General features: G+C 38.8%; 1 protein-coding gene across 1 annotated transcript in view; it reads right to left on the reverse strand.

The window, feature by feature from the left end:
• Positions 1-5,115, reverse strand: part of gcc2 (GRIP and coiled-coil domain containing 2) — a 37,522-nt gene extending 32,407 nt beyond the window's left edge. Inside the window, exon 1 of the mRNA XM_002937664.5 lies at positions 5,012-5,115. Within this exon, the coding sequence (XP_002937710.3) occupies positions 5,012-5,017 (6 nt within the window). The 5' untranslated portion in view covers positions 5,018-5,115. The remainder of the gene's footprint in view (positions 1-5,011) is intronic.
• Between the last annotated feature and the right edge of the window lie 5,488 nt (positions 5,116-10,603).

Consider the following 10,603-nt stretch of genomic DNA (forward strand, 5'->3'; position numbering starts at 1 on the left):
GGTTACATAGCAGATAACTAGTAGATACGCCCCATATAATGGGGGTTTATCTGTTATCTGCTAAGTAACCTGTGCCTTTTCTCCTTTGAATGGCTGCCCTCATGGCTACCCAGCAGCTTACTTATATAAACTATAGTAGTCTTTCTGAGGCAAACACACCAGTTGTAGCAATGCAGGGCAACAGTACATTATATTGTAATTACTTTTATACACTTTCATTTTTTGGTGTTACTGTTCCTTTAAAGCATGGCAGAAGAGTAAATACATTTTTGTGTACAAGATAAAACAAGGGTGATGGCACAGGGAACATATGTCTGGCCAACAATTCTTCCAAAAATAACACAATTAAATAACATTACAATTGGCGCAAGTAAAACTTGCAGTGATCCGGCTTTGCAGGAATATGCCTCCCTTCACATTTTCCCATGATTAAGCTGGGTCACTGCAAGTGCTAATTTTTACTTGTGCCAATCATAATGTTATTCAATGGCAAATTATTTTAGGGAGAATTGTCATCTGCGGTAGTGCAGATTTAACTGCGTGCAACAAAACTCCCCATCATGTGCAATTGCCCTAAAACCGAAGGGAAAACTTTCTTTACACAACACAGCATATTCTTTTCTGACTAAAATGGGAAAAGGTGTACATTTAACTACATGTTAGAACTACTATTTTTTTTTTTACTATTTTTTTTTAGTAGGTGTGAGTTTGCCATGTTGTTTAGAAAGTACACTAAAGTAGACTAAATTAGGAAAGGTGTACATTTAACTAGATGTTACAACTACTATTTTTTTTTATAATAGGTGTAAGTTTGCCATGTTGTTTAGAAAGTACACAATCTAAATGGTTTAACCAGTACATTAAACAGTTAGCATTTTTAGCAACTTCTACCAGTCTAAAATTTCCAGCACTGCAGCTGTCAGAACTGCATACATGACTGCTAAGTGAGAATACATGAAACTAATTTCACTGCACTATTTTTTTTTTGTACACAGGATTTTTGACTGCTGCTGCCCTCCTCCAAAGAACACCCTGTTTGCCTTTCACCTCTGCTAATGATACTGAATGAGATGTATTGTGTATAAAACAAGCAAACCTTTACCAAGCATCACCTAAGCATTTTTTTTTTTTTTTGACAGGAGGTCCACCCATTACCCCTTTGCACTTTACACATGGCACTACTCATTCAGTTAAATTTACAGCAGTTACTGTAATCAGGTAGAAGCACTATTTAAATTTTGTACTGCACTTATTGTGAGTAGAAACAAAGAGAAAATTATGCATAAAAATTTCAAGAACGATAAAAAAAAGCTATTTGTTTATATGGTTTGATATGACCCACTTCTGTCCTCTTCCTTATGCAACATATGTAAAGGCAGGCTGAACTTTTTTAGTATGGACTACTACTTTAGCTGCTGGAATGTAAAGACAGAAAGCAATTCATGCATCTACTAAGATAGCCCTGCACCTTTGCAAAAGTTATTCCTCCAGTAATACCAAAATAATGAGTTATTATGCATAATTTATAAAGAGACAATTATAAGGTGTATGTATAATAAAAATTTGTATGAAAAGTCTAAATAATTGTTAAATATACTGACAGCAAAAACATTTGCCCATTTATTTAAAAGTGTGAATAAAGAAAAAATAAATATCACGTAAAATACTTATGTACAGTAAATAAGTTAAATATATTGAAATATATTGAAATCCATTAATGTGTGGAACTTTTCTTTAAAAAGCATGCGTTTTCCCCTGGAATTCCAAGTACAGATATAGGATCAATTACCCAGATTGCTTGGGAGCTTCTGAAATAAAAGCTCTTTCTGTGACACAGAGCATAACACCTAGGGATAATGTAACACTATGCATTTTCTCCACTAACAAAAGAATGCCAGCAAAGAAAATGCTTATAACCCCACAAAAATATATAAACTGCACAACAAATAAAGTAAAAAAAAAAAAATATTAAGAAAAATCTATGCTTTGCTTTTTCCCATGTTTTTGATGTGAACTGTTTTTAGCTGATGTAATTCATTAAAGAATAGACTACATTTTTTTGAAAAAAGATAGCTGTAGAGAAGAACAAAATGGTGAAAATCAGTCTAAAAGCATAGTCAGTTCCTTAATAATCTGTGCTGAATTACTATGCACATTTTGAGAGCACAGATGTCTAAATACAGACTTTCAAGGGTCTAAAGCTGGCCATTCACTGAAAGATCCACTCATTTGGCAAGGTCCTTGAGGTGAGCATTATCGGATTGATCCAATCGTTTGGTCTTCAGACCAAAAGATCGGATCACATTACCGGTATAGAGGCTGTTGGGACAAGAACTGCATCAACACACATATGTGCTCCTTGTCCCAACAGGATTTTAAATCTGCCCAATCGATATCTGCCAATATTCGGCATGGTATTGGCTGGTAGGCCCATTTGAGGGCCCCATACACAGGCTGATAAGCTACAAACTTGAATTGGCCCGTGTTGGGGCACCTTAACTGGCTTAAAACAGACAGGGACAGATTCCCAGGCGATTAATTGCAAATGTAATACAGGGGATAAATAATGCAATAAAGGGAAATGTAATAAAAGTCGGTAACAGGGAAAAAAAATTGCAACGTGACAATGTGCAAACAAAATTGCAAATATAACATGGCTTTTGTGAAAACAGAAAACTGTTTAGTGACCATTTGTGAGTTATTAATCTAATGAGTTATTATGTCTTTTATGAATGGGCTTTGGTCAGCCAGGCAGATCCAGTTCCACACTATAGTCTTAAAAGATAGATGCATGTGGTAAGTGAATCTTGTATGAGGGCATTAATGTGTTCCTCTCCCAACAGGCCTTATATGCCTCTGTTATGATCCCAGCCAGATGAGCCTGATTTGGCCCAGCATGTAGTTGGAAAAATTGGGCAAGATGCAAGGTGGCCACATGAGTGGATATTTAGTATGCCCAGCTTGATTGTGTTTCTGCAGTGCTGCTGGTCCTGTTCCTAATCCTGTTATTTGTTTGGTTTTTAAGGGGTTCTAATCTGATCCCGATTCCTTGTTCTGACACTGCCACTCATGTTGGTCAGTCTGTTTTGTGGTTGTTAAACTAGTTACACTGCTCCTGACCTTGGCTTATTTTTATCATTGTTTTGATTATTTTAGGCAATGAACAACTTGATTCATGATATCATTAAATGTGTTGCATATTGGGGGGGGGGGGGGGGTCTGTCCATGTACTGAATGAGATTCAATATTTGGGCCTCAGTTGCCAGGATGGAATAAGAACATTACTTGCACCATAAGATATATTCAACAATGGGCTGTCTGATGACTATATGACTCAATGTATGTTGCTGGCATCTTTTTTAAAGGAAACTATATCTCTGAACATTGCTGGTGTCCAGGGTCAGACTAGGCCAGCGGGGCACCGAGAAAAAATCCAGTGGGCTACAAGCACCTTAATAATTTCTTTTATTAATGTTACATTTTCTAATATGACATTTGTTAACAATTTGAACTAAAGTTGTATTATCCTTTTGTACTTTGTATCAATATTTTAAATGGATAATAAAAAACTAAAAAATGAGAAAAGAAAAAAAAACCTTGCATAGAAACTAGCATAGTCATAAAAAATGCGTTATAAATGTGTAGTATTTACACCAGATTTTTACACTTTTTATTCATATGTTTTAACTTTTAACAGACTTTGCCACTGTTAGAGTGATATAAAATGATATAATCTGCATACAATCTGGCAAAACTCTGATGTACACATTGTTTTAAATAGCTGCATCCAGAACTATTACATACAGACGATGCTTGCAAACATGGGAACTCTTGCTTTTTTAACAATGTTTAAAGGAGACATATAGTATAAATTGGAAAACCCTAATTTTGTAGGCAATTATGAATAATATACGGTGCTGGTTTCCCTTTGGGCTAAACATTAATCCTATCTGTAACAATGGCCCCTTTATTGGAGCTCCCTATAGGTCGTATCACTTCTCCCTCCAGTGTGAAATGAAGAGTGGGCGTGTCCTAACGGTCCCTGCCAGAAGCACAGTAGGAGGGGGAGAGCCAATCACAGTCCTGCAGTCACACAAGCACAGACAGGCTTCAGTTCCCTATCAGGTCAGCCTAGCTGCTGATTGGTTCCTATCCTACAGTGCAGTGTACGGAGGGCCGCCGGCTCCCCAGCTCATCCAGAGAATTCAGCCAGCAGGAAGTGGGACAGATGGGCGGGGCTAGTGGGGTTTTGGTGGAATTTCTCAATAAATCAGTCAGAAACACAACTTTTTTAGCACAATCCTTCTATATCTAGAGGAGTATAATTCTCTGGTACATTCTTAATTTTTATAGGATATGTCTCCTTTAAGGGGTTTAGGTTAATTAACAACAAAACATTTCAAAATAAGCTCAAAAGCTGTTTAAAACATATTTTTAGGATAGATTTGAAATTTTGAGAGAGAAACTGTAATCCTAAGCAAGATGTTTCCTTTCATGTGGCAAATGTGTATATTTGGGTTTTTATTCCATTTATTGTGCCCAAGTAAGCAGTCAGTCTTGTGTCAGTCACAAGCAGGCCAGCTATTGTTCCTGTTAATACAGATAGAGCAAACATACCTACAGGTCCGGATATTCAGGATATACCTGCTGAGAGATTCACTGCTTGCAAGATACCAACACAGTTACAATGTACAGCACATTTACACCGCAGCCACAATCACATTTCATTTAACATGTTCAGAAAGGGAAAATATAGAACGTTTGGGAGCTTTCCAAATGTCTCTTCCTGTAAACCATTAATGGACCAGACTTTATCACTGATACAAGTCACATATTTGAGAATGAAAGTAATTGTACGAACACTGACCCACCCCCTATACACAAGTAGCTTATCAAATTAACAGTGTAAGTAGTACTAGAGCCACCGCACACACAAGCGCTACACGTTAGTGAGCTGAATACTTCTAGTCTACTTTTATTCTACATCTCCTCACAGAACCCCGGCTCTCACCTCCATTTCTGCATCAGCAGGAACCGCTCTACTTCCGTCTTCGTCACTAGAAACGTCACAAATTAGCAGAAACCCCGCCCCACGGAACGCATCTCTCAATATCTAAACGCCTCCCCGAAGCAATTGGCTGGCATTGACGCGTAGAAATGGTACGCTTTATTAGTATCCGTTTCCTTGGCGTAAATAATTTTATAGTCTATGGTAAATATTAACGGAGGGTGATTAACCTGCCTCTTATTCTGGTACCAGCAAAATGGTTGAAAACTTACCTGTGTTCAAAATGTTTGCATAGAAATGAAACGTACTAGAAAAATCGCAATTTAGCCACTTTATAACAAATAGGGTTTACTATATCCCCTTAGTCATATTTAAAGGACATGTAAAGCCACATTTTTCTACCATGTAAATAAGATGGGCACATCTTCCCACCTATATGACACCATTTATACTGCCTATCCCCTCCTTTGCCAATACCATAACATTTTCTTAAAATAAATAGCAGTTTTCACCCAGTGGCTATTTTCGCTATGACACATTGTTAGTGACATTTACATCTGCAAATGCATATGTCCACTTCATGCAATGAAGAATGCAGGCTTACACAGGCAGAGCTTACTTTGATAAAAAGCCCTGTTTGAATTGAGCACTGTAATGGTTAAGCTGAGCTCAGGACAGGAGGTTAGAAGAAAAAACATGTTTCTCCAGCAGAGGCACAGCTAGACCAGTGTTTCTATTGAAGGGAAGACAGATGGACAGAGTGGGGAGAGCTGGAACAGGGAGGTCTCAGCAGGGAGCAGAAGGGGGTAGCTGGGAGAGGAAGGACAGATGGAGCGGGGGAGCTAGAACAGACAGGACGCATTGGTGAGTGGGAGGAGCAGGGGGAGAGGGAGGACAGATGGAACCAGCGGGGGAGCTGGAAGAGAGAAGATGCAGGAGAGGGATGATGCAGGAGCGGGCACTAGTTTGACCCAGCAGGGAGCTGGAGCTGAAGGGGGGGGGGGGGGAGAGAGACTATAGGCTGCCCCCCCCAACAGTCTGACGGACCATGAATTGGTCCCTTACTTTAAAAGTTTGAGGACCCCTGGATTAAAGAGATGCTGCAGCCCTACTATTAACCTTTGAATAACAGGAGTGGCAAGTATTTAAAGATTCCAAAGACGCTGTTCACTGATTACATTTTTGTGTGGGGGTTTACATATCCTTTAATGTTTGATGGCAGACTAGATTTGTCACCCAAGGTAAATCTGTGCAACCACAGGTGACAAAATGGGTCTGTTGTGATTTATGTATTTTAGTATTTTTATACACAAAAGATTTTTATATTTTTTTATATAAAAAGATTAAATAAAGATTCAGTTGTAAACAATTTTTCTCTTCTGTTGCCAGAATAAGATTCAGGTTAATCACCCTACATTAATAGTGTTTCTGTCCTCCTACTTGTATATAAATGTTTTTTTGACCTTGGTGCAACTGTGGTATGGATTGTGGTGCCTACCTGCACACAACTGGGTGCATACCTCCCAACCGTCCCGCTTTTAGTGGGACAGTCCCGATATTTATAGCACTGCCAGCTGTCCCGGATTCATTGTTAGATGTCCTACTTCTCAGCATTGCCATTTAATTGATTGCTGTGCCTGCTCTGCTCCGGGGAATTGGCCCTGGTTATAACTTGGCAAATACACAGAACTGTTGGCATGTCTGAAGTTGATATGCCCTTTATCAGTTTCATTTAGTAATTTTACTGGGATGTCTGTGGTTAATATGCCCTTTATCAATTTAATGTAGTCATACTGGCACATTTGAAGTTAATATGTCCTTTATTCTTTTTATTTAGTGGTTATACTGGCACATCTGGGGCATGTAAAGTGGGCGTGGTGTGTGGGGTCGTGGTCACAAAGCAGCCGTGGCCAAAACATTTTTGCCGCACTACTCGCGTCACATATTTTTGTCCCTCTTTCTCTTAATGAAATGTTGGGGGGTATGTGGGTGCTTTTCAGATGGAAGTGTGCAGGCTTTTCTTTTTGTAAATGCATAGTAAATAGGCCCCTAGGGTTCCACGATTTTAGATTTAAAGGTTTAAAAAAGGGGAGAGACAACTGGAATATAGAAACTCTTGGATCACTGGGATACACTGCAGAGATCATGGGATTAATTTGATTAATTGTATTTGTTTTTTTAAACTGCAGTACCTTGCAATAAATAAAAACTATTACACTTAAGCAAGAGATTTTTTCAGAGAACAGTATCCACCTTATTCATATTGTGCACATATAAAATATGCATGACTGTGATGGATTCCATTTCAACACTGTTCTCTGGTTTCTAAACAGCCATGCAGAATGACCTGAAATGATAACAGTTGATGTACAGAGTGTTCAGTGGTTGTTTCAACTTAAGTAACAGGTGCACAGAAATAATTAGCTTTTGTAAGCATTTCTCACTCTCATTGGAGGATGTAAAGGCTCTGGGGTATGGTTCCATATCATGTGAAAAATCAAGGACAGCTAAGGGCTGTACCTAATTCCAATACACTTTGTCTACAGCCCAGAATGTTGCAGTGCCCCTTGGGGCACTGGAATAACATCTTTTTCTTGGCAGTTATTAATCACTGTGAATTACACCACACGTTGTCCTCCAAGTTGTGTATAACTAGCCTCCCTCTTCGATTGCAATCTCTATGTGGCAAGGACCTCCTTACTCTTGTGTCTCAACATGTAACACTTAAAGGAGAAGGAAAGGCTAATAAAGAGTAAATCTACAGCTGCAGGCATACCTTCAGTTCTCTCAATAGGGCCTTTAAGTCTCCCCATATTTCACCTGTTCAGATGATCAGAAGCCAAACAGGAAGAAAAAACGCTGAGCTGTGTAAAGAAAGTTCCCATAATGCCTTTCTCCTGCACCGAGACCCAGACTAGTGTACATGCTCAGTTTGTAAGACTATGAGGAAGCTTCCTGCTGATTGGCTCAGATCCACATTCCTAAGGGGGGGGGGAGTGAGCTCTTAGCATTCTTGAGGGAGGGGGGAGAAGGAGAGGGGCTAGAGGAGAGAGCTGTGTATCTCTGGCACAGGAAAACAGACACAACAAATCTTTTGACAGAGGGCTCAGTGCAGTGTTTCTGTGAGTGCTTATGGCTGTATTTACATAGAACTTTCTGATAAAGCATAATTAGTTTTTACCTTTCTTTCTCCTTTAAAAGGGATTTTTTTTTAAATCTTAGCCCCCCTGTAGAGGCCTCCCCTCCTGCCCTAACTACACCACACAACAACCCCTAATGCTGCCCCATTTGTACAACCTAATAATAAAATGCATACTAGAGCAACAGAGTTGGAGCATCATGTCTTCCCCCTCAATGTCCTTTTAGCAGCTCTCTGGTGGAGATTGCTGCACATAGGCTTCTAGTAAGCATAATCCTGTGAAGTGGCCAGAGAGGGCAGCTTCCAACCCCTCTGCATTTAAATCCTTTGAATGCCTTTGCTTGGCACTGTAACTGTTTGAATGCCTCTAATACCTATAATTTTCTAATTCAAGGTATTCAACAATCTTCCAGTAATAGCACTGCTTAAAAAGATTTTGTCATAATTTATCAAGCAGAACTATATTTTCATCGACTCAAAAACACTGTCCAGAATGCAACTTTAAAAAAATCTGAATTTTGGATCTTGAAGTTACCAGGAGCGTCTTTTTGCCTGAGGCCAGTTTCTCAACTTGCCTCACAGCAGTTGTGCCCCTGGACCTAACATGTATGTGTGCCCTTGGTTCATTAGTGTGTGCTGTGAATCATATGATCCCAGAGGGTGGCCCTTAGAAGTTAAAATGGCAATTTTCTATTTAGAATAATCCAAGGGCACATACTACTGAAGTGATATATTTTAATGACAATGGTTTATTTAAATTAAGCAGGGTTTTACATATGATCTGTTTTATTAAATATATTTTTATAGAGATCAACATTATTTGGGGGTATAGTTTTCCTTTAAAGGAGACATATCCTATAAAAATTATGAATGTACGAGTGAATTATTCTCCTCTAGATATAGAAGGATTGTGCTTAAAAAAGTTGTATTTCAGACTGATTTATTGAGAAATTCCACCAAAACCCCACTAGCCCAGCCCATCTGTCCCACTTCCTGCTGGCTGAATTCTCTGGATGAGCTGGGGAGCCGCCGGCCCTCCGTACACTGCATTGTAGGATAGGAACCAATCAGCAGCTAGGCTGACCTGATAGGGAACTGAAGCCTGTCTGTGCTTGTGTGACTGCAGGGCTGTGATTGGCTCTCCCCCTCCTACTGTGCTTCTGGCAGGGACCATTGGGACACGCCCACTCTTCATTTCAAACACGTTCAGAGAAGAAATAGGATCTATAGGCAGCTCCAATAAAGGGGCCATTTTTACAGATAGGATTCATGTTTAGCACAAAGGGAAACCAGCACCATATATTATTCATAATTGCCTACAAAACTAGGGTTTTTCCCATTTATCCAATATGTCTCCTTTAAACAAGAAAGTTCTGTAATACTGGAAAACCTGTGCAAACTGAATCGAAAATAAGCTTCTTTAGCAATACAGGGAAAAATTTATCATACCGGCCTTTATCATAATGTATGTATATGTACTGTGGCACAGTGTCTGGGAAACACTAGAGGAAAGGTACATATTTTCCGAAACGTACTATGAGACGCAACATAAGAGGAGAATAACAGAGGCTGCATATAATCAAATGATGTAAGTGATGGAGTCATCGTCTGGGGGAAGGGAGCTCTCTGCCAAGGGAAGCAGGAAATAGGAAGTGTGCGAGAGGGAGTGAAATTTCAAAAAACTCCTTTGGAGTAACAAGTCTGGAGCAAATTGTAGCCAGCAAGGAAACCAGCTTGTATGGTTACAGGGGATTACAGGGGATTAACCTGTCTATGTACTGTTACACTGTTACAAAAGCTCCGCTATGAATAAAACAGATGGATATCTGTTTCAAGTTACCCTGGATGCCGCTATTTGAAACATTACTATTACCACCCTTAAAGGGGCTGTAAACCCAAAATTTTGGCTAATCAAAGAAAATGCCATTCTAACCAATCTTGCAATAAACATTAATGAAATATTTTAAGTGGTTTAAAAAAAAATTCAAATGTAATTTTTATTAAAAGTATTATCAAAAGCACTATTTTCTGTTTCACTCCGCACTGCTGGTTCTGGAAAGTAAGTAGCAAAGTCACATTGTTTTGAAAGGTCAGAAGAGATTGCTTTCAATAACAATTGCATTTAAAAATGTTTTTATACAACTGCAAGCTTGCAATTAATGCATATTGCCTCTATTATTAGGCACAGTTCTAGTACAGGTATGGGATCCCTTATCCGGAAACCTGTTATCCAGAAAGTTTCAAATTACGGAAAGGCCATCTCCCATAGACTCCATTATAAGCAAATAATTCAATTTTTTAAAAATGATTTCATTTTTCTCTGTAATAATAAAAGGGGCCTTGTACTTGATCCCAACAAAGATGTAATTAATCCTTATTAGAGGCAAAACAAATCTATTAGGTTTATTTAATATTTAAATGATTTTTAGCAGACTTAAGTTATGGAGATCCAAATT

The sequence above is a fragment of the Xenopus tropicalis genome, chromosome 2 (assembly GCF_000004195.4).
Source record: "Xenopus tropicalis strain Nigerian chromosome 2, UCB_Xtro_10.0, whole genome shotgun sequence".
Lineage (NCBI taxonomy): Eukaryota > Metazoa > Chordata > Amphibia > Anura > Pipidae > Xenopus > Xenopus tropicalis.